Source organism: Petaurus breviceps, unplaced genomic scaffold (genome assembly GCF_028583685.1).
Source record: "Petaurus breviceps papuanus isolate PSGF00001 unplaced genomic scaffold, PetGlider_PUasm1.0 79, whole genome shotgun sequence".
In the NCBI taxonomy this organism is placed as follows: Eukaryota; Metazoa; Chordata; class Mammalia; order Diprotodontia; family Petauridae; genus Petaurus; species Petaurus breviceps.
The window spans coordinates 26953311-26978513 of NW_027186523.1; the positions used below are offsets into that span (position 1 = coordinate 26953311).

General features: G+C 36.2%; 1 protein-coding gene across 3 annotated transcripts in view; it reads left to right on the forward strand.

Annotated features, from left to right (window-relative positions):
- Positions 1-614: 614 nt before the first annotated feature.
- Positions 615-25203, forward strand: part of LOC138175878 (semaphorin-3C) — a 202055-nt gene continuing 177466 nt past the window's right edge. The window contains exons 1-2 of one of the 3 annotated variants that reach the window (XM_069106514.1): positions 615-1924; positions 3717-3864. In XM_069106514.1, the coding sequence (XP_068962615.1) occupies positions 3762-3864 (103 nt within the window). In that variant the 5' untranslated portion in view covers positions 615-1924; positions 3717-3761. The remainder of the gene's footprint in view (positions 1925-3716; positions 3865-25203) is intronic. The other 2 variants (XM_069106516.1, XM_069106513.1) reach the window with 2 other exon arrangements.

Below are 25203 nucleotides of genomic sequence, written 5' to 3' on the forward strand. Positions count from 1 at the left end.
CCCTAATGTCTTGAGTACTGCAACTTACTGAGCCAATTTTGATTTGCGAGCTTCAAAACAACCTTCTTCCGTAGAATTGCGAAATAAGTTTTTTTTTTTTTTTTCTCATTATAATGATCTGGGAGTATCCAAGAGCAAAGGGTGTGAAGGGATGAGTCAAACCGAAAGGGTCAAGTGAAAGCCCTCTCAGTCTGCGAGGCAAACAGCAATAGGAAACAATACCCATTAAAAACGGGAATAGATTTCTCGGGCAAGAGTGTGGATGTTTCCTGGCTGGGTCCAGAAGGTTTTACAGGGGAAAAAAAGTAAAGGGGGGTGGTGGTGCCTACGCTTCTGAAACACACATGTCTTTGCCTTAAAAGGATGAGATCATTCCCCGGCAAAACTGCTCTGCACTTTAATACAGCTCAGGCAAAAGCAAAGTCTGCAAGCTTTCCAAGCTCTGCCTGGATGCTACAAAATCCCTTGAGCCCACCCGGCAAGTTTTTTTTTTTCTCCTTCCCATTGCAGACTGCTAAACAAACGAAGGTTTTCAGCAGGTCTCTTTATTCTGTGTAGCACATTCCTGGATTTTGACGGAAGCCCATTCTCTGGGCATGCTGCTCCCCACCCCTTCCCCCGCCCCCTCTGGCTGCCTCCCTCAGTCATGGTCTTTCTTCCTCTCCTGAGCGCTGGGTGTGGCTTATACATTAGTTATGAGATGCAGCCCCTATTTGCTCAGCTAATGATGTATGCAGGGCTCAGCCGCGGCGTGGTACTGGAGGCAAGTAGGACCAGCTCCAGGGGTAAATGTAATTGGAAACCAGGGCTTTCACCGTCATAGCTCAGCTACTTTCCATTCAGTTTTAGGTGCTTAATTGAGGAATAGAGAGGACTCCGAGTGCCGGCGCAGTGGAGAAAGCCCTGAGGATTGATTTACAAAGAAACTCGGACTACCCGGAGGGAAGAATTTGGCGACTGACACACTTGGGAAATTAAGGCTTTCTAGTTAAAAATAATAAACAAAAATTTTAAGAAGGAAAGAAAAAGGAATAAAGCCACCGGCTGCTAGAAGCCAGAGGAGGGACACTGATGACTTTGGCTGGTTGATTTCCTCCAAGCTGGGTAAGTTGGCTGCTGTCCTCTGGAGTATTGCGAATTGAGGAAAGTGTAACTTTTTACTTAATATTCTGTTTTTGTTTGCTTTTCCACAAGGCCATGTCCTCCTGCTCCATTAAGTTAAGAGCCCCTGAGGTTTGGCCAGGAAGGATTTAGCCTGGGGTCTGGCAGGGACTGTTTCTTTGGGATATGACACCTGCCTGCAGCGGCAGCTTAAAGTTAAGTGGTTAAAAAAAAAAGAAAGAAAGAAAGGCTGAGAGAGGACACGAAATGATTCTTTCTCCTCGATTCATTTATTCCCCCGCCCACTGTTATTAGATCGGGATGAGTGAAAAACCTAAAAAGGCAGCAAATGTAACCCCCGGGATGAGTTCTTACCAGTAGAGTGGAATACTGGTGAGATATCGGTTGCTAGTGGAAATCGCGTACAAGTCACTTAGATTTCAGCCTCTTACTTCTAACATCACTGTCTAGGGGAGAAATAGAGTTTGGGGTACTCAGCTCTATCTTGCTTTTACGCACTCGCATTCCTTTTAATGTGACACATTGACCCAAGATATAGGACTCTCTCTATTTTGTGGCCGGTTTCCCTCCTCTGGGACACGCATGAGGGAGGTTAGTGATCATGTCAATGACTTAAGACAGGCATGCGTATTTATTATTAGTGTTGAACAGGACAGAAGCCAGGCAACTTATTGAGTTGTGCTCTCCTTTCCTGTTACGTTGACTTTAACTGTGAAAACTGCCAAACCAGAGAGCCAATTGCCAAAGGAAATTCACCCAGAAAATCAATTTTCTTCACTGGGAATTAATTTAGGATTAAGAGGTGAGGAGGCTGGAGAAACAGGGTGGGGGGAAACTGTGCTCTCTTGAGATTTTTCTCCTCAATTAGATTCAGCAGCAGAAGTTCTATAGTTGCCTTCGTCTATGGGTAAGAAAATGAAGGCACCCCACATTCTTCTTACTGTTTGTACTAGGACTTCTGTGAGAGACCTGTTCTATAGCATCTGTTAAAAATCACATGTTCAAAATGATTGCCCATTTTGTTTTGGCTTGACAGAGTGATCTTATCAGACTTTAATAGCAGTTCTTACTTTGAAGAGGATTATGTTGAAAGCTTAGTGGTGGATTTTAAAGCGGCAACATGGTGTTGAGTATCAGAATTGCGGTGACCTGTTTAAAAATAATCTCTAGCCAAGCTGCGTTGTCTAATTGTATTACTTAGCAAACTCTGAAATCATGCAGCGGGCTATTCCAAAATAGAGGGGATTCCTTTTGCTGTCTAGGATTTTTTTTTTTTTAATTGGAGCCGCAGGTGTTCTAGTCAGTTTTGGTAATAGCCCTATACCTTAACTGATCTTCATTTGTTCCCCAGAACTCAAAGATAAGTTGATGTCTCCCTGCTTTGAACCTCAAAGAAGAAGTAACTATCAGATTTAGTCGACTTTCTTTTCTTTCTCTTTTTTTTATTTGTGAGAATTTGAGCAATCTACATCATGTGTGATTTATCATAACTGTGTGGTCTGCATTTTATGGTTCATTGACTTGCTCACTTCTAAGTCATCCTCTTGAATCTGGCCCAAGACTGGCTGTATCAACATTTTGCAACAACTGGTGTAGTCATGATTGGGAGCTGGTTGTTAACTGGTTAGTGTAAACCTAAAACCAAGTATTGCATATACAGTGGAATCCCCTTTCTGGAGACAGCAATTCAAATGTAGTAACATGTAAGTAGTATAAGTGGTATGTACAGATGATGGTGCATTTGAAATTCAACTGCTCTACTGAGAGATAACTCCATAAGTACAAATGTTATTCTGAACCATTTTTCTTTTAGGAAAGTCAGGTTTTAATTATTAATTCTCCTCTGCTGGCACCATTTTCAATTATTTTTCAAGTAGCTACGCACACATGTGAGTATATTTGTAGGTGTGTGAATAATGGAAAGAATAGATTATTTTTGGCCCAGTAAATGGGTTTTTCATTTACTTGTGCCCTTTCTCCTTTGCTTTAACAATAGCATGACAATTTTTCAAGTAGGTGACTTGACTCAAATAAAGCTTTTCTGTATGAAAGTAGTTCCTCAGGTGGTCTTGATATTGTAATTGAATAAGTTCCTGACCTAAGTCTAACCAAATTCAAATTTTCATTGAGAGACTGCATGTCACAGTGGAAAGATCACTGACTTTGGAGTTAGAAGAGATCAGTTCAAAGTTCACTTTTTATGCATACCATCTGTGTGATCCTGAGGAAATCATTTAATCTCCCTGGCCTTAGTTTCCTGCTCTGTAAAATGATGGGGTTGAATTGGATGGTCTCTGAGGTTCTTTACAACTCTAGGTATGTGATTTTTTAAAAAATGAAGTCATTTAATCTCTCTGAGTCTATTTCCTAATGTGTGAAATGAAAGGGTTGTATAAGATAACCTCCAAGATACCTTTCAGATCTAAATCTATGAAATTGGTTGGAAAATCAAAAAAACAGCACCTCCTACTGTTTATTTCCTTCCTGTTCAAGTATATTGGTGGTGGTGATAAAAGGCAAAATTCTTTCTTGATATTTCTGTTTACCTGAGACAGGTGATAAAATGTAATGAATTTGTTCTTTTTCTCTCTTAGGAGCTTTTTTTTTTCCCTTGGATATTAAATTGCAGATTTGAAGAGATGACTTTTCTGGCAATCCAAGTGTTGATTGGGGCATTTGTTTATTCTGGCTGTGTAAAAGGATCTTCACAGCCCCAGGCAAGAGTTTATTTAACATTCAATGGTAAGAAAGAAGATAAACATTCCTGAGTAAATGTTATTTTAAGGCTTTGTTCCTTCTTATACTGTGTCAATGATTAAGAATTTAATAAGGTGGGAATGCATTATTTGATAATAGTTTTGTTCAAATTTTTCTTACAGGGGAACATTTTGTGTAAAACTTATTGTAATTATAGTGTGTTTTATATTTGATTATATATATATTTTATTTATATTTATTTTTATAAATACATTTAAATATAAATATATTTTTATATATTTATATTTATATTTGATTATATATATAATCAAAGTTATATTTGAGCAAGTTGTACATATAAATGTTTTAGAGAATTAGTGTATACAATTTACATTTGAAGTTTATAATCTATGGAAAACCAATGTCCAGGTCTATAAAATATTTGGTCTTAACATTCATGTGGTTTTGTTCAGAAATGCTTCTTGAGACTTTTAAGCATCCATAACCAGTAGAGATAAAAGTATGTTACTTAATTGCTGAAAATGGCCTCAATCAGTTTTGGTTTTTATTCCCCAAACTGTTCTGAGGTAATTTAAAAGCCCTTCATTGAATTAAAAAGGACCTGAGACTGTAGTTGGAACCATGATTTTCACTGGTATTGTCTCAGAATGTATTTTTCAGAAGCTTGGGAGAAATTTGTGTTCACAAAGTTAAAGGGAATAATACCCTTGGAACAAGTGGCTTGCCAAATGTATGCATGAACTCTTATTGTGTACAATTCAAACCATTTGCAAAGGGTGATTTTGGTGAGTCATCTAACCGAAAATAAATGGATACAATAAGAGATGGATGAGAGAGGCCATTCAGCCAGTCAGTTTCATTTGTATTTTTATTACTTCTCTCTACACCATTTCATTGTTGCTTAAACCCAAATGTTGTCTGGACCAATTTACTCCCTCCCCACCCCATTTATATTATTTTTTGACTGAGAATGTACTCTCCTTCCTCCCTGTGGTGTATATGTATCTTCTGGCATGGTTAGCTATCCTGAATTTCAAATAGCAGATTGACTGGCACTTAATGTTTACTTCATTTGAATTCCTATTATTTATTTTTTCCATCATTATTTGTAGTTGCTAAGTAATTTAGCTAAGGTCATATTAAGGCATTGTAGGAAACCTATTTAACCATTAATGCCTAGACTGCAATCCTAATGTGCTCCAGGCCTTCTTAAAACCCATGACTTTTTGTCCTTCAAGATTAGAAGATTGAGAGGTAAGCAGGAGTAGAGGACAGGGAGCTGCCACTGGAGTTACGAATACCAGGGTTCAAGTTCTGTCTCTGCTAGATACTGGCTGTTTGACCTTGAGCAAGTGTGTTTTAATTTATATTATAGAAAGCTTCTTATCTGAGTATTAGGAAAAATTGAATCTATAGTATCTATAAATGCACTGCACTTTGAACATCGGGCAAGGTAAGTGGTAGAATTCTTTGGAGTCAATTTTCTTTTAGGTGATGTGAAGAATGTTAACAAAAAGAGCTTAGTGATATTGAAGTTTTTAAAATGCCATATTTCGAAAACTATTTTCAAAAGCTCTCTTGTTGATAATAAATTCCTCCTCGAGAATATGTGTCCTAAAAATACATGGTCTCAGAATAATGGAATAATAGTATAAAGTATTGATCTCAAAGAACAACAAGCTGCTAGGACTGTGCTTTCCTGAAAGTTTTGTTGAAAGACTGTCAGTCCAAAAACAGTATTTCAGAGGAATTCTTCAGTGGAGAAAAACTCACCTATTAAAGATACAACTGCATCACACTAAAAAAAAAAAAAGTAGCTACTGAAGTGCATTCAACATTTGGCAAAGGTACAAGAAAAAAAGGGTACAACCAAATGGCACAGTTTTCCCTCTACTCCAGTGGTACTATGTAAAGTAACTTCTATGTTACAGTTTTCTTCTGTGAATTTATCACTCTTCCCTATGAAAAGCAAGTTGTGTTTTACCTTACATGACTTTATTGTCATTCTTGGGGATAATCTCAAAATTCCATAGTAAGTGGTCAGATAGATGATGTTTTAAAATATTAACTTGTCTATCAATGTCTTATTTCAAGTTTCCTTTTACTGTTTATTATATGTGTTGCTTAAATATGCAAATTCCCCAACCTTTTGGAATTCAAGACATCAAGTGGATATATTTAAATCCATATCTATGTGTGTTTGTATGTATATGGATACATATGTATATTGCATATGTATTTAGTATAATATGATTGTATACACACATTTGTACACTACTTTGACATTTGTAAATTGATTTGCCAACAATGGCAATGTGAAGTAAACAATGCAATTATTATTATTCCCAGTTTACAGTTGAGGGAATGGAAGTTCTTGATCTGGTTCATACATCTTGTCCATGTTTGAGTTGAGATTTCAACCTAAGTTTTCTGATTCTTAACAATTTTTGCCTTACTTCACTGCAATTTCATAGCTGGGTTAAGTCTTGAGGGAAAGAAAGGTGATGAAGGAATCAAGTTGAGAAGGGAATCATCACTTCCATCCTCCCTCTCCCTATTTATCTCCACCCCATGATTTCTTTCCTTTCTTTCTGTTCTGGTCTTAGCTTCCTTTTTATCACCTTGTCTCTTGGCTATCTCCACATGCTGACACCTTGTAAGACTCCTTCCTATCTTTTTCTCTACTACAGCCCAACACTAGATAAACCATAGATCGATGTGAAACATTTATCATTTCTATAGTGAATGAAACAAATGACATGTTGCTGTCACACAGAACTGCAGATCTTTTGGGGGGCATTAGGAGATAGATGATTGATTAAAAATAACTTGACATGTTATGTTTTACTGGGCACCTAACATTTTTAATTTGGCTTCTTATGGGCATTTGTATTTATTGTACTAGCCAAAGCTTCTGTTGATTAAACTTTATTATGGGAGAATTCACAATGAAGATTTTCTGGAGGTCAAGAGTTTTCAATCATTTTGTCTGTATATGAGTCATGGACACTTTTAGCAGTCTGGTAAAGCCAAAGGACACTTCTCAGAATGATTTCTTTTAATTCATAATTGAAAGAAATGCCAAATTTCATTTAGCTTGGGGAAATTAAGTTGTGGTTTCTTTTCCCATCCAAGTTCATGGATTTCCCTGAAATCAATCCATGTTTATGTCTTTGGATCTCAGTTTAAGCACTCCTGCCCTAAGTAGTTTACACTTGTACCAACTAAGTAATCTCTATTAAGAGATATTCAATCAGTACAAACTTAGTATGTAGTTAATGATTTCCCAAGAGCCTGGAGTGAATCTTGATGATCACCTAATCTGACCCCCTTATTTTTGCAAATGGGGAAAATGTGGAACAGAGAAATGAAATAATTGTCTGCATAATGTCACTTAGTAAGCCAAGAAGTCAGGATTTTGACTCTCATTCCTCTGATTTCCAAATATTGTACTTTCTATATGCATTTTATAATTGCTTAACAATTTATTTGATCAGTTTTAGGTGGGGTAGTGAATCAGTCAGACTGGTTATTTGGTATTTGTATGTGGAGAAGAAGGGCAGGGAGGACAGCAACCTTTGGCTGAATTCCACATTTTTCATTTACAGTCTTTGTCACACCATACCAAAAGACAGGAAAAACAGGATGTTGCCTGTTTGTTTCCCCAGAAGTTCCAAAAAGGGAGAATAAATATCCTCTAGCAGGTATAACTTCCACAAGTTTGATTCTATACAGGTGAAGGTCCTACAATTCTCTCTGATTCTGGCTAAATATGATATTAAACAAATATCACTTAAGCACTTACTGTCTACTTAGCATTATTGAGTGTCCTCAAAGTTCTGACTCTCCAGTACTCACAAAGACAAGTAATGCATCTATAAATTTACTTTGTGTTATAGTCACATGAATAAGAAAGGTACCAACCAAAGTGTTGAGGCAGTTTACAGGAGGGAACTTCACCAGTAGGAGAGGGGTTTTGATTGAGGTCAAGGTATATTCTATAGAGTATTTAAACTAGGCTTTGTGAATGGTGAGTAGGTATACATTTTAAAAGAGAGATGAGTGGGAACTAATCATTCCATACTTCAAAAATGGCAGCAACAGTGGGTCAAAACTAGGAAAACTCAATATGTGTTGGGTTTGACTTGATCATGTGGTATGTGAAAAGAAGTAGTATAAGCTAAGAAATGTTTTGTTTTTTTTTTGGCCAGATCACTGTTACAACCTAGGCAGAAAATGAAAGTTGTGGGCTGAAGCAAACCTTTCAGAATATGCCTCTCACCACAACTTACATTCATATAACATTTATAGGCTTAGAGAACCCCTTCTTTACAACAATCCTGTGAGATGGGTAGGTAGCTTCTGCCATATAATTGCTTACTAGGAATTCCTAGATGGTCATTCAATTCTGTTGCTCTGTGATGATGTATAACTTTTTTCTTGTTTCCCAGGCTATTTTGTCCTTGTAAGATTAGTCCTGTTGTAACCACGTTTTTCTTCCTTTTCCAACTTCTAGACCTTTTGAAAAAGTCTTGAAATTACATATCACCTTGGATGCTCTCTTGAGTAGTGAATTTCTTCTCCCAAAGTAGGGAATTGCTCTGGGATATCAGTTCCCAGGACCACTTATTCACACTCTCTACCTCTATTTCTGGGAAATATGTAAGTAAGGAGGAGGTGGCTTGTTTTGTTTTGTTTTGTTTTTAGTGAGTGATGATTTTGGTTTTAGATCAGTTGAGTTTAAAGTATTGACAGAACATCCAGGAGTATTTCCCTTGAAAAACCAGGATTGTAGGATCATGCATCTGAAGAGAAAGTGATTTCATAGGCCATTTAATTCAACTATTTAATTTTACATATGAGGAAACAGATCTAGAAACATTAAGTAACTTGACCTAGGTCACCCAGAGAGCAAGTATCAGAGATGTTATTTGAACCTAAATTCAATTCCAGAGCCAGCAGTCTTTCACTTCAGCTTGAAAATTTTTTTTTACAAACAAGGCCAAGTATTTGAAAACATTTTCTATTCATCTTAAGTTCACTAGAATTATCTATTCTTCTCTGTGTGGTTTTTAAATTATAGTATTTAGATCATATTTCTATTCTAAAATGTGGTAAATTATTTTTGGAAACAAAAGTATTGCAATTTATTTTTCTACCATGAATAGCATTTATGACTAGAAGGAATGTCTACATTCCTTTCTATTTTGCTACTAGTAATTGTTACATTTACAATTCAAACTTGACTCAAAAAAAATCTCTCTTAATTTCTGGGAAAAAAAAGTTAAGCACTTTTGTTGAAATATTCTTGGATGGATCCTAAAAAAATAGTTGGCACAAGATTGTTCTTTTCTTTTTATATGTTCATTCTCTACTACTGCTTATTTTGCATAAATATTACAGATATACTGTATTTAGTTTATGTTGAATCTGTTCAGTATTAAACTCATACTAGATTAAATTCAATTATGGAAGAAAGTAAGAGGAATATAAATAAATGAGGTTTAGACCACGTGTACATCCCAGAGTAATAAAAAGTTGGATATTTATCGTTCCCTATGCAGTAAATTGTATTTATCCCTTGATCACCTGAAACCAGAGAAAAATAGTTATTTTTGATTCATTGTTTTTTTTTTAATTTTATTTGCAAATGATGAGTTGACCAAGTAGTGATACATAATGTTTTAATCCCAATCATTCCTGGCAATAAAGAATGAAAAGAAATTTAAAAACTAAGAGAGATTTATATTACTATGTTCCAGCTTCTCTTCTTGACTCACTTCTGAATTCCTTAGAAATACAAGTGTGTTCATGATGCATTTTTTATTGAAGAGATATGTAAAGTATCCATTGTCTACATGTCTCCATCATCATGAGATCAGTAATTCAAAACAAAGTTTATGCCTATCACTCATGAAAAATTTTATTGAAAGTCAAAGGCAGTTCCTTTAATCTTATTCTAAACAATTCTCAGTGAACTAAATCATAATTTAATTGAAAACACCTTATCATGCATCTTGGGATTTCCTATAAATTTTGTGTATGAAGTCATTGGAGGTTTTTTAAGAGAAATTTATTTTGATTTCCTCTGAATGAATAGTTACTTAAGGGGCCAGAGTAGTGTAGTCTAAAAGCAATGACTCATTCGGAATTCTATTCTCAACTGCCTTAAAGTAGCATTATGATTTTGGGGCACTTCTGTCCCTGTAGGTCTTTCTCTCTTCATTTTGTAAAATATTTCAGGATTCTTAATTTTGTTAGTCTGAATGCCTTGTCCAAAAATCCATATTTCCCCTGGTCCATTATTTAGTAGATGATCTTCAATTTAAATAAAGAAACTAACTAATTGTGTACTACATGGCAAACTCTGTATTAGGTGCTGAGGATATAGAGACAAAAATGAAACGTTCTTGGTCTATCAAAGAATTTTTTTTTTTATGGAAGAAAGGAATATGTGCATAGACAAATACAAGCTACATACAAAGGAAATATGTGAGTGTTTCTTTGTAGTGAGAGGCAGAAGGACATTGCTCTGATGACTGGGATAATTAGGAACAATGTCTTGGAGGGGGCACTTGATCTGAACTTTGAATGAACTGAGGCTTCCAAGAGGTGGAAATGACTGTATAGATCATAGGGGCCACAGCCTAAAGGCATTAAGGCAGGACAACACCAAACAGACTAGTTTGGTGGCAGTATACAGTTAATTAGGGAATTACTGTGCAATTAATGAGATTAGATAGACAGAAACCATAGAGTGAATGAAGGGTTTTAAAAGCTTAACAGAGCAGTACTCTTATTAAAGGCAATAGACAATAGTTTCTTGAGCAAGGGATTGACACGGCCAGACTTATACTTTAGGAATACCTATTTGGCAACTGTGAAGATTAGAATCAGAATCAGTGTGGGTGCAGGGAGAAAGAGTCTATTTCAATAGTCCAGGTGAGAAATGAAGGTCATGATGAGAGGAATTATGGTTTGTATGTTGACAAAAAAGGACAAATGTGAAATGTGGCTGATGCCTTTGTAACAGTTCACTGGATATGAAGAGTGACTGAAAATGAAGAGTTGAGGAAGACTCCAAGTGTGCTTCCCTGGGAAACTGAAAGAATAGTGGGGCCCTCCCTAAAAACAAGGAAGTTAGGAGCCCCTGTAGGTGTGGAGGGAAAGATCTTGAGTTACTGTTTCCAGTGCTTTTGAAATTGAGATTTTAGTCTTTGAGAGAACTTGATATGCCTGGTGGATATCTAGGTAGGAGACTAGATATGTAGATTTGGGAATCTACATATTGCATAGTGATAATAGTTAAACCCGTGTGAGCTGATGAGATTACCAACACATAGGGAATACAGAGATTGGAGAGGGTTTAGGACTTAACTGCTATGAGCAAGAGAGTCATCACAATGTACCTGAACTAGTGATGGTCATCTCTGAACTTGGGCTCTTCCTCAGACATACCATCCTCCACTGTACCCATACTCAAAGCTGCGCCAATTTGGATAGAAACTACCAGAGGTTGTGCTTTTCTGGCACAGTCTTTGAGAACAAAGGGTCACCTCTCTGTTCTGGACATCAGAATGCAACTTTATGAAATAAGATACTCACATTACATCTGAAGTCCCTTTTCACTTACAACTTAAAAGATTTTATTTTGAAATTAAACAGAAACTCACATTTGGAAGCAAGTTGGGGTTCCAAATTAACAGAGAAATACACATTTTAATTAAACTGGTCATGAAAGAGCATTTCCTTTCTTTGCAGTGTCTCTCATTAGACCATAACTTGGATTTCTCCTAATCCTCTGACAGAATTACAAGTTGTAGAATTGGATTCATGTGTTTGCTCCTCTTGGGCTAATAAAGAGAGCTGAAGAGCCCCTGGCTGACCGATTTTATGGTTTGTCATTCAGTGTTGTTGCAGAGACTCATGTTGTGGTCTCAGATTTAGAGTGGAAGAGAAGTTTAGAGATTGTGATTGTAATCCAATTGTAATAGAATTGTAATCCTTATTAGACTTTAGATTCTTTGAGGTCAGGCATTATCTTGGTTTTTGTTTGTATTTGTATCCCCAGTGTTTGGCAAACAATAGTCCCTCAATAAATGTTGCCTATCTGCCTGCCTTAAATTCTTATTCATCTCTTTTACTTGGGAGGTTAGCAAAATGCTAACTATTAAATAGCATATTAAATTCAACAACAACAAATGTGTATCTATTAACCACCTGCTATATATGGAAAGCACTGTTTGGCATTAGAAAAAGGTGAAACTTGACATAGTTTCTACCTTGAATAAGCTTAGATATTAGATATTATGTAGTGTCTTTTCAACAACTGAAATGAACACATAAAAAAAACCGAATTCTTGCTCAAATAATAGTGTGAATTACAAGGAAGGCTTGAGTTCCTTACTGCTGTTGTATAGGATAACAAGAAACATAGGATTTTAGAACTGGAAGAGATCTTAGAATTCTGTGCCAATGCACTCATTTTACTTATGAAGAAACAGAGGATGCCTGACTTGCCCAAGGTAACATCTACAGTGGCTAGTGGCAAAGTCAGGGATATAATACAGTATATTAATTTTCATTCTAAGGCTCCTTCTAATGTCCTCTATAATGTTGTAACTACTTTGTGTTCTAATGTTTACCCTAGCAGTTATAAGTTATATATTGCACTGGTCAGGTAACTTAAAATAAGTTCTTAAAGAGGTTTAAAATGAATGAATTTCAAAAATTGTTCATATCAATTATTCATATGACTTATGTGCTATCAATTCATGGAAAGATACCTGTGAGCACTTGTTATATGTTTAGTATTGTTCTTAGTCCTGTGTTTTAAACATGTTTATATAAATAATTTTCAATCACATTTCAAATCTCATATATACACATATATATGTGTGTATATATACACATATATATGTATGTATATAAACACATACATACATATACATGTGTATAGACACACACCTACACACATGTCTTTAAGAAATCTAGTAAGGCTTGCCAATCCTTTAAAATTATCTCTATTTCTGCTGTAATAAAGGTCATTTCTCTGTGACTGAAATGATAAAATTTATATAGTCACTGCAATCATACTATCTTACTACTTTAAAAGGGGCTTCTCTTTGAGAGACAGGGTCAGCTAGGTGACACAGTAGGTAGAGCATAGGGCCTAAGTCAGGAAGACTCATCTTCCTGAGTTTAAATCTGACCTCACAAACTTACTAGCTGTTCAACCCTACATCAGTTAATCCTGCTTGCCTCAGTGTCCTTATTTGTAAGATGAGATGGAGAATGAAGTGGCAAACCACTCTAGTGTCTTTGCCAAGAAAATCCCAAATGGAGTCACGAAGAGCTAGAAATCATTCGGTTGATTTCTCCATACAATGCTGAACAATGGAATATTAGAAAATAAGAGCAGATACTGTGAAGATGAATAATCTTCCCTTGTCGTTCGCACGTTTTGACATTGTGTAGATAAAATAGTATATGGTAAAGAGCAGAACTAGATCTAGAAGCTGGGGAACTTAACATATAACCCAGTAGATGTCAAAACATCCAAAACCCTTTGTCAATATCTATGCTATTTGGATAACTTCTACTTTGACAAAAATCACATTATGGCCGTAAACCTCACAAAAATACTAAGATGAATTTATTTAGCAGTGCCATTATAACCCAAATGAAACTTTAAATAATGAGCATTTATTTTGGTGGTAGCTGTTTTCAAACATATCTTCATTTTAATCATTGTTATCATTGGGCTGGTTGCCACTCATGGCTTTATTTTGAGTTTTTGTTGGTCATAAACCACTTTGAAATATCCATGTGTCTTATAGAGGGATCTAAAAATACTAATCTTATGACTTGAGAAGGTCCAACTGTGTATTCTTGTTTTTCTTTAAGAACTGTATTCAACAAAACTTTCTTGGCATTTAAAATGTTCCTAAATTATTGGTTCCACCTCTCTGTGTGTGGGTTGTTCATGTATAGGTGTTACCTGATGTTCACTGGAATACTAATGGATACTTTGGCAACCTTTCCCCTAAGCAAAACTGAAAAAGAAAACCTTAAGTGATGAGTGGGTTGTTGAAAACACATGAAAGTATTCATGGAAAAGATACGTAGAGAATTCTAAAGGGTTAGAGAGCTTTTTTTCTTAGAGAACATTGTGTTTGGAAAATCAGTTCATGTTGAATTTTATGATTCTGTGTTCATAGCTCTACTATTCTGAAGACAAGAATAAATTATAGTAGGTTTTGAAGTTAAAACAGTGGAGGAGCTAGGGAAGATGGGTCCACAATGTATTTCTACAGCAGTTGAAGTCATTTCTTCCTTTATTTTTAAAAAATTTTCTTTCCAGTTCTGCCTTCTTTATTTACCACCTGCCATTCTTTCATAACTAAATTTGGCTACCATCTCAGAGGTCATGGGTGCCATATCAATTGAAACATAAATGGAATTTTAGAAAACTGTCTTTCACTATTTGCTTCATTAGGCAAGAAGTTTTCCTTGCTTTTAATTACACAGCAAAGGACTCTAGTTGCCTAGTGAGCACAATCCACCCCCCCCCCAAAAAAAAAAACCTGATGAATTGTCACTGGAACAATAAACTCAAAATAATAAATTACCTTTTTATTAACTTTGGTTACATTAACATTACAAGGCATGCTTGGTGAATACAGTTTTTCTTGTCATCATCCAAGAGATAAAAGGCAATTGTTCTCGATTTCTTCATTTATCTTCAAGAATACCCACTGTGGTTGCATTGAATCCACTGAAACATTTTGCTCTCAGTAAAACTTGTGTTGATGCAGTGACTTTTTGTGTTCCTTTTGAGAGAGCAAATGTACTTGTAAGGTTGCCTTGAGTAAAACCATCAATCTCTGTAAAGGTAGCCAGGGCAATGCTTCTGGAAATGCTCCCTACATGGTTTTTTAATTGAAATATGAAGTAGGGATTTGTAATGATGGCAGGTATGAGTTGAGACTCTTCAAAGTGGAGACTAAAGATGAGCAGTATTAAGCTAATGACATAAATGCTAATTAAATACTACATGATATTATGAAATGCAGTTGGCACAAAAGGTCATAGCTCACATTTGCATAGTGCTTTCAGATTGGCAAAGTGCTTCAGATATATTAATGTCATTTGATGAGAAAATTTCTAAGAAATAAAGTCCCCTGTCACTTTCTATTTATTGGTGTGTCTTCTATAGTGAAAGCTATGGATTCATGGATGTGCATCTTAGTAGATCAACTTTGTGTCAGTTATTAGAAAGAGCTTTCTTACTGAAATAATTATTAACTATAGGAATGATGGAAGGTTCTGGATTTTTTTCAGTAAAGACTTTTAGGAAAATAAAAATAATAATATTGTCAATAGATGTCAAATCAAAGTTATAGTTGACTTAGGTCAGCTTCCTTAATGGATAATGAATGCAGTTTACACCATCAAATGATGCTGTGATATGAAATTCCTACTGAAATATGCACTCATATCTATCTCTCTTCTTGATTGCATCCATATTTCCACCACCAAAGAAATTCTGTTAAACAAAAAATTCATTTTTTTTTATTAACGAATGAGATAGAGATAATAAACTAATAGAGATAGACTAGGTCAGATGGTGCTAAAGGCCTTATACAACTCTGTTCACAAATTGCAATATATTTTTCTTAAATGTATGGGCATGTTGCAAGGAACTTTGTCAGTTATTGACTTAGAATATACATAGAAAGAAATGTATATCTTTTTTTTTTAAATTAAGGTGAATAAAGGGGAAGGGAATAAGTATTTTTATGTCACCTACTATTTGCTAGCTACTGTGCTATCTGCTTTACAATTATCTTATTTGATCCTCTCAACAAGCCTGGGAGGTTGGTGCTATTATCATCCCTATTTTTTTTCAGTAGAGGAAACTGAGGTAAACAGAGGCTAAGTGACTTGCCCAGAAATATAGCTAGTAAGTGTCTGAAGCCATATGTAAACTTAGGTCTTCTTGACTCCAGGCTCAAAGCTTTATCTACCTGGCTGCCTGATGATTAGCTGCAATAATGCCTTTGGTTTATCTCTTATTTTCTATACTGTACCTAGGCTGTGATTGACAGTCCATACATTTAAAAAAAATCTAATTATCACAACACATAGTAAATGCTTAATAAATGATTATTGAAGTCGAGCCATCTCTAGACAGTGCTTGACAGGTCAACTATCCACCAAATTTCTTCTTAACTTAGCAATAGATTTCAAGGGCATCTGTGAACGTGATAGGGAAAAAATACATCTTTTTTTTCATTACCCCTTGGTTTCCTTTGGGATCCTGTGTCTTTTATTATAGACATTTGAAAACATTATTCTAAGAAGAGGTTCATAGGTTTCATCAGATAGCCAAGAGGTCCATCACACACACACACACAAACACACACACACACACACACACACACACTCACACTGAAAAGGCCTCTGAGTTAGTGTCCCCTTAGAGTAATCAAGCCTTTTTAAAAATAAAGCTAGAGGAAATCCTTTCCTGCCTCACCTTGAGAATTATTGTTCCTTAGGGATGAATTGCATCTTTGGAACTTGTGCCCTCTGTTTTTTCTGGCAAAGCTTTTACACTTTTGTGTCCCCGGATATCCTTATGGTTGTCCTTGATACAGCATTGGCCACAGCTTCTTTTAGGGGCTACGTGGCTGAGTGTGTGCACAGGTACAGTGTTACTGCATAGTGATATCCTTTGTCCATCTTCTCTGCACCATGCCAACTCTGGAAAGGGTGTGTCTTCACAATTTAATATAGCATACTCATTCCCTTTGCAGGAGCAGGAATTGGCCTGACTGTACTTTTTGGTGGATACCATTACAGTGCTAACTAAATATAGCACTGAGCCACACTCCCAATTTTTCCATTTCCTGAACATCTTTTTCATAACAAGGTATAAAGAGGTATCATTTTGGTTTCAGTTCCATTACACTAACAAGTTACAATTATAGAGAACTGTGGTTAACGGGCACTCGTTCCAGCCCCCCTTTGCTTTCTGTCTTTGTATTTGTGTCTCCTTTTTTGTTCCCTGTTGTTAATACAAAGACTTTTAGAACAAAGAACAAAAACAGACATTTTTCTAGACCATAGTAATGGTTGGCAGTAAGTGGAGACTAAAAAAAGTAGAAGCTAAATGTTATGCTGTGGGCTGGCTATCTGGAGGGTAGCACTGCCTGTGAAAGTGTGAACTCTGTGGCAAACTGAATTACTCTAGAATCACAGTGTATTAAAGCAGGAGGGTTCCAGTGGAATTTGGGATGATCAGTCTTTTCTTCCCCCAACCAGATATAGATGAGTAAACTGAAACTGACCTTCCCCTTCTATGGGTGGTAAGTAGTGGCCAGGCTCCCAGTTCACGGATTGTTATTCTAGGCACTTACTCCCTGTTAAATTGCTCTTTTCTTAGGGTATGCAATGTTTCAGAAACACTAAACCCTGTTCTCTTCTGTTGCCATGGGGTAGGATCTGCTTTTAAATAATAATAATAATTTTATAGTGTTTGATGCCTCTTAAATACATATAAAGGGGCAGCCCATGAATAGAGAGCTGTCCTTGGATATAAGAAGGCCTGAATTCAGTGCCTGCCTCTGACACTTGTTGCCTCTGTGATTCAGGGGAAGTCACTTAAACTTGCAGCAATTATCAAAGGCCCTACCTAAGTTGAAGAGCAAATGCATCTTTGCATTGGTGGACAGTTTCCTCACTCTGACCCATGACAATGAAATCACAGATCTGGTCTCCCCAAAACACATCTTAAGAGAACTTTCACATTTGTTATCATGTATGGTCCTCACAAAATACCCATGAATATTATGACTATCATTATTATTATTATTTCCATATGACATATGAGGGATTGGGGATACATAGCAACTTGATGGCCAACTCAAGACTGGGAAATGGGGGTGGGGATAGATTGAGAATAACTCCCTAGGATCTGGTCATGACTATATACAGTGAACACAGCTGTCACTCAGTAAATTCAAAGAAAAGCCATCTTTTCCAAAGACAAACCAGTACATTTAAATGGCTGATGATGAGCTCATTTTCTCTTATGTTGTTGTTTTTCAGTCATTTTCCATCTCTTCGTGACTCTAACTGGGGTTTTCTTGGCAGAGATACTGAAGTGGTTTGCCATTTCCTTCTCTAGTTCATTTTACAGATGAGGAAACTGAGACAAACTGAATTAAGTGGCTTGTCTAGGGTCACACATCTAGTGAGTGTCTGAGACCAGATCTCAACTTAGGAAGGTGGGTATTCCAGGCTTTAGGCCTGGTAGCCCATCCACGGTGACCCCTTGCTGCCCACATCTTCTCTTATTATACCCCATTCTAAATTAGTGGCATGTAGAACAAAATTACCATAAAAATTACCCATTTTAATTGATCACTAATTTCCACAAAAATAAATTTACTATTATATTTTCACTTCCCTGTTGGAATGTAGATTTTATTTTCTTATTTTCAATCTATATGACATGATTTTTCTCCCTTGTTACTCTTGTAAGTTTCCTGTTAAGCAAGTTGTGGCTCTGATGAATATAGAGTTTGTCTGCATTCTATAACCAATTTAAAAAAGTAACTTCCTAATTAAAATTCCATATTGTAGCATTCAGTTTATTAACTGATTTAAGCACATTATGGAGTACTTGCTAAGTGGGAAACAGTTTTAAATGATTTGTAGTTTCGTATTTGAGATTTTACCCAGTAAAAGGGCTAAAGAGGACCAGCTGACTGGGTTTTAGTGGGACTCCTTACAATAAACTTTTGAAATATCCTATCTAACTAATTATCCAGTTATTGCTTTAATAAACTACCTTCTTGAAAAGGGATGGCTAGATATCATTGTCTGAATGTAAGATTGCTGGTCTAATTAATGACAAACCTCTAACTCTGCATAAAATTAAAGACCCAGAGGAAGCAGACACTCTTTATTTTCCCTTAGGTTTTTAATTCTTGAAATGAAAATATGGAACAATGAGATGCTTTAGACCAAGTAAAACTCATTTTTTTTTCTTTAAAAAAATCATTCTTAGGATATGTTCTACTCTTCCTGTGTTAATCTGAATTGTATCATTGAGTTGTTTCAGTTGTGTTTGATTCTCCATGACCCCATTTGGGGTTTTCTCCGCAAAAGATACTGGAATGGTTTGCCATTTCCTTCTCCAGCTCATTTAACAGAAAAGAAAAGTGATTGTTGAATGTATAAACATAAATGAATATTAGCATACTTGTTTTGGGTTGGTAATAGTTTTACTATTTTGAAAATCTGTCTAAATCATGCTCTACAAAGTTGAGTTTAAATGAACTGATAGACTTATGTGCAGACTTTGGTAATTCTGTAAGGCAGATACTAGAATCTTATTTTGCTTTTATCACCTATGGTCAGAAATGGAGAGCATAGTCATTTTACTCTTTAGATGCCAGAATACCAAAGAGAAATGTCAATCTCTCAATGTCAGAGGACCTTAAAGCAAAAAGGGTTTATAAGGACACAGCCTAGATAGGCAGTGTTAAGACCAAGAAACCAAATTTATCTACCATGTTCCATGCATTTTTAATTCCACCAAGCACATTGTATTTACTACATACATTTAACATTTGCCAATGATAGGTAGATAAAGCAATTTTTAAAAAAAAATGGCTAGTATACACAAAGAGTGCTAAAGATACAGATAAAAGCAAAGAAGTTGATATCTGCCTACAGGAAGCATATATTCTAATAGGGGAAGATCAGACATAAATAGTAGCTGGCAAGTGGGAGAGGAGATCTTTGTTACACCAAAAGATGTTTAATTCTGTCAGGGTCTAGAGCCAAACAAAATAAGTCCAAAGCTATCATGTAAAACTCCAGAGTGGATCCCATAGAAGAATTTCAATTTTTTAGTGGATTAAAATTAGATATTGTCATCCCATTGGATAGTTTTGGAGATTTCCAGGAAGTGTAGAGATTATTATGCGGCATAATAACAGCAGCTCAGACATGGAGTGCTTTAAATAAATTTCATTTTTACAGCAACCCCGTTAGCTAAGTAGGTATTATGATTCTCATAGGTCCCCACTATTTAGAGCAGAGAGGGAAGACAGGGGTTACATAGTCTACTTCTTTCACTTTCCAAATGAGAAAATGGGCTCAGAATCATAGAGATCAGATTGCAAATTAAAGAAACCCTTGCCTTCCCATCTCAAATTCCCAAAATAATATCTTCTGTACCATACCTAACAAGTGGTTGTGTAGCCTGCATGAAGACTTCCATTGAAGAAGACTCAAAGTCAGGAAGACCCCAGTTTGATACCCATCTCAGATAGTCACTGGTTGAGGAAGCCCCGATTCCTCTTCAGTAAAGGGGAACTTATGATAATAACAATAATCATAGTATTCATATAGTGCCTAATGCATGCTAGGCATTGCAATAAATGCTTTGCAAATGCTGTCTCATTTGATCTTCACAACAACCCTGCAAGGTAGGTGGTATTATTTCCCTACTTAACAGTTGAGGAAATGGAGGTAAACAGAGATTGTGTTTGTATCATTTGAATTCAGGTCTTCCTGATTCCAGGTCCAGTGCTCTATCCACCATGCCTCCTAACTGCTTCTAATGCCATTCACCGCATATAGTTGTGAGGATCAAATAAGATATGGACAGGATTTTGTCAACACTCTGGAAGTGTTCTGTTGCTGTTTAGTTTGTTTCAGCTGTGTCCAACTCTTTCTGGCTCCACTTGGGGTTTTCTTGGAAAAGACACTGGGGTGGTTTGTCACTTCCTTCTCTAGCTCATTTTACTGATAAGGAAACTGAGGCAAACAGGGTTAAGTAATTCATGCAGGGTCACACAGCTAAAGTATCTGAGGCCAGGTTTGAACTCATGAAGATGAGTCTTCCTGACTTCAGACTGGGCACTCTATACACTGTACTTCCTAGTAATAGCAGTTTTACCTCCAAGTCAGCTCTTTTAAATCTCAGATAGCTCTAATTGTTAAGGAGTTGGGTTTTTTGTTTGTTTTTTGACATTGAGCCCAAATAACCTTTGTGTAACTTCCAACCATTGCTGCTGCTGTCTTGGGACAAACACAGTCTTTCAAGTTCTTACAGAAAACTGTCATCACTAGTCTTCTCTATTTTCTTGAGTCTTTCAGATTAATCTCTAGTTTCTTCAATCGGTAATCAGTAACATGGCATATACTAAAGGCACAGCATCCTTCTTATTTTCTTTTTCTAGGCATTCTCCAGTTTATCAGTGATGTTGCTAAAGAAAAAAGTAATGTCCATCTTGGAACACAGTATTGCCATATGTTCTGACCAAGGTAGAACATAGTGTGATTCTCACATGCTCATTCCCAGAAGTCTGACTTAATGCAGTAAAAGATAAGTGTTGGTTGCTTGGCTTTTATATCCCATCATTCCGTCATATCAACTTTGCAGTTTACTAAGGCCCCAGTATCTTTTTCAGACTGTTGTCTACCCATGCATGTGTCAGAGGCAGGCACTGAATTCAGGCCTTATCTAATTAGATTCTTCCCAATTGGATTCTAGACTATCAACATCTTTTATTATCCTCACTTAGAGGAAGCTTGGTCTGGTAGATAGAGCAATGTACTCAGAATGGGTGTAAATCTTTCTTCAGACACTTACAAGCAGTGAGACATTGGGTGAGTTACTTAATCCCTTTGGACCCCAGATCCCTTTTCTGTAGAATGATATTAAAGTTCGTGATCTCTAAGACGTTTTCCAGCTCTAAGTCTTCAGTGCTGTACTCTTCCTTTCTTGCTGTCTGGGAAAGAATAACTGTCTTGTAGCCTCACAGTATGTGGCAGAACCAGGATTTAAACATGTCATTAGAATACACATCCAGTGATATTCTTTTAGGAAATTGTGGAAAGAAGAAGGTACTTGGAGCCAAAAGATCTGGGTTCAAGTTCTACCTCTTGTACGAGTTGAGGGATCCTGTTAGGTAGGTAACAACTTCTCTCATCCCACTCTCTTAATTATAACTTATTTTTATAATAAAATATTTAAAAGGGAATTCATATGGAATTTGAGCTTTCTTCTTTAATTCCACAGTGTACAGACTTTACATAGCATTGACAGTATCTTCTTTCCTCTAAATAGTCATGAGGGGGAACAAATGAAAGCATCAACTTACTACTGAAGTTTAGCTAGTACCCATTGTGATGACTTTTAAAATGGCCATAATCACCCCATAGAATTGATGAGATAAATTTGAAAACTGAGTTGTAGGGAACAGAGAACAATTGCTGTTCTAATCTTTCAAAGATTTTCTTTGTTGTATGCAAATATGATAGCATAAGTGAGCAATCCTAGAGGCCAGAAAGACTGCTTTTAAAGCCATAGTTCTCAAGCAGCATAGTATTATCTAATAAAACACAGAAGTCCCCTGTTGTAGGGCACTGAAGTGTTCCAAAACCATTGGCTATATATAAAGGGTTTGGGTTTTTTTTTGGTAAAAATGTTATTTATGCAGAAACTTAGTGTAGCAGAAATAGTATGAGACTTGGAGTCAAGGAGGCCAGGTTTCATTACCCACTGAATCTCTCTCTAAAGGTATCAGCTCAGTAAGACTTGCTATTCTTCTGTTAAATAGTGATGATATTTATCAGATTGCCATCAAAGAACTATTGCACTAAAAGTGCTTTATAAATGGTTAAGTGCCGTAAGAACATGGAAAAACAACTACAATAAAATCAGAGAGAAAATGCAGTGAAACAAATTACCTAGGAGACTAATGTGAAGGATTATTGACCAAAAAAAGGGACATTTTGGGGGCATGTGGGATGTTGAAGGGAGTATTTTTGAAATTCCTCATCAACCTTTCCAACACCAAAGTCTCCCTCTTACATTCTCACCCTCGAGCCTACCCAAGGCTGTAGGAATTCTTCATATTCCTGGGGATCCTCTGACTAAATTTTGGCTCCCATAGTTGATCTTGCCTTCTTTTATTTATTAGCAGTATTCGGTCATAAAATCTCATGGCTCTAATGTGCATGAGACTATCTTGTCATTTTAGAGTTGAAGAAAATGAGGTCCCAGAAAAAAAAAAAACCCTCTAATAAAATATTATATCTGTAGGTGCTATTATCTAATAAGCATTCTAGAGCTAGTTTAAAAATTCTCTAAATTCTAATTTTAAAGGTTTTTTTGTAAAGAAAAAAAGAACTAGAGTTCTGTTTGATTACTCCTTTTGAATGTGAGATTCTGTCAAAGTTTACTTTTGAAAAGACATAAATAAACATCCAAACAAAAAAAATCAATTGTGTGAGGAACACAGATTTTACTTTTCTAGTTTTCCCAGGTCTCTCTGTCCATATTTGAAGAACAATTTGGCAGATTTTGTTTTTCCTGCCTCTATTCCTCTTTCTAGGTGATTCCAAATAAGCATTACATTTCATGAAATTTTTATAAAATTATAGGTTAGAGCTAGCCAGGACCTTAGAAATCGCCTGGTCCAACCCTTTTGTCTTCAAGATGAAGAAACCAAAGTAGAAAGACGATGCGATTTGCCTAGGCCACACAGCTAGTTAATTGCAGAGCTTGGCTTAGAAACCAGGCCTTCTCATCTCCAGTTCAGTATACTTTTCCCCATCTACTGACTATATTTGAGGCTAGCTTTTGGCAACCCCTTACAGAAATCATTGGTCTAGGTTTAGATGACCATAGTTGAAGCCAAGTCGTTAATCTGATTCCATCTAGGTAGCCACTTGTCATGATTGAAACAAAAATGGAACATTACAGCTTGGATTATCCCTATTATGTGCCCTAATTTGACCTGAATTACTGGGTAATTGAAACTTGGCATCAGCACACACACACACACACACACACACACACACAGAGTAACATTTTCTAAACATGATCCACTTGGGCTTACACAGAGCTTTCATCTATTATGTAATAGTCATAAAACAATATGAAGTAACCAGTCTCATTCCAATTATATAGGAAACTTGAAACAAATATATTCTTTACGGTGAGCCTGTCTATCCCTTTCTTTGTTGTTGCTTCAAATAACTCACACACTGATTCTCTCTCTTAATTCAGGCTCCTGCGTTGCTACCACACATACCCCCAAACACTATTTAGAGCATTCTGAGAGACTAGACTGTTAAACTGGAATAAAACAATGAATACACTATCTTCACCAAAAGGACATTTTAAATTTTATTAGTAGAAACCAATTAAGATATTATTTTCAAGCAAAGGGCTTGGCAAGGTTTCAAAATGTTACTCTTAGGGGCCAGGCGTGGGATTGAGTTGGCATGGAGAGCAGCAGATCTTTAGCTTAGATATTTGACAGTTTTTAATGGGAATACAGTTGTTTTGTTTTCTTTTTTTAAGCTGATTCTGTTAAAAGCCATGCTTCCTGCCACCATTCAGGATGATTGAATCAATTGCATCTTTGCCTTAATACATGAAGTCTGCTTAAATGGGCACATTAAAGAAATGTGGTACTTTAAGGAATGCTACTGAAAATTCAGTTATTCTTTGAAATGCCATGTAATTTCAGACAATGAAATTTATGTATGACATTAATAATTCCAGAAATTCTATTTGCAAGTAATAAATCCATTTAATGATGTATTGGCTTTACTGTATTGACCACAGTCAAATGATACAGTGGAGGGAGACAGTAGAAAGAGGATTTGTGTTTAAATCTTGCCTCTGATGCTTGTTGCCTGGCTGACCTTGGGCAAGTCATTTATCCCCCCTTGGCCTCAGTTTCCTCATCTGTAAATAAGGCAGTTGGATTAGATAACCTCTGAGGTCCTTTCCAGCTCTAGAACTCTACATTAATCATTTCATATTTTAGGAAGACAGTGTTTTTTAGAAATGTATAAGGGAAAAGTCACAGATGCTATAGAGTATTCTTACTCCAATGAGGGAGAAACTATTTAGTTATATGCCTGTCTTCTGCCTAACATATTTGTGTCTGTGTGAAATAATAGCTTTAAAACAGACAGAAAAATATCCTGAGTCTATCAGGCTAGGTCAGTGGTGTCAAATTCAAATAAAATCAGATCCCTGCAGAAAACATGTTGACTTAGAAAACTACAAATTAACATTATCTATTCTGTTGTGTTTTTCTTTATTTTGTTAAATATTTCCTAAGTTAGAGTTTAGGGTGCTTCAGTCTTCACTCAGGAATTTTTGTCAGTCATTCTTCAATATTTATAGGTATCTTTTTCAAGCATCTGTAATGAGAATGCAAATTTGGAAAATCTTCCCTGCCCCTAGGCTAAAGTGCACCTGAAGCCTGGGGTGGGAGGCTTGTTTTTCAGTAGATACTTCTTGATTGGCCAGTGAGT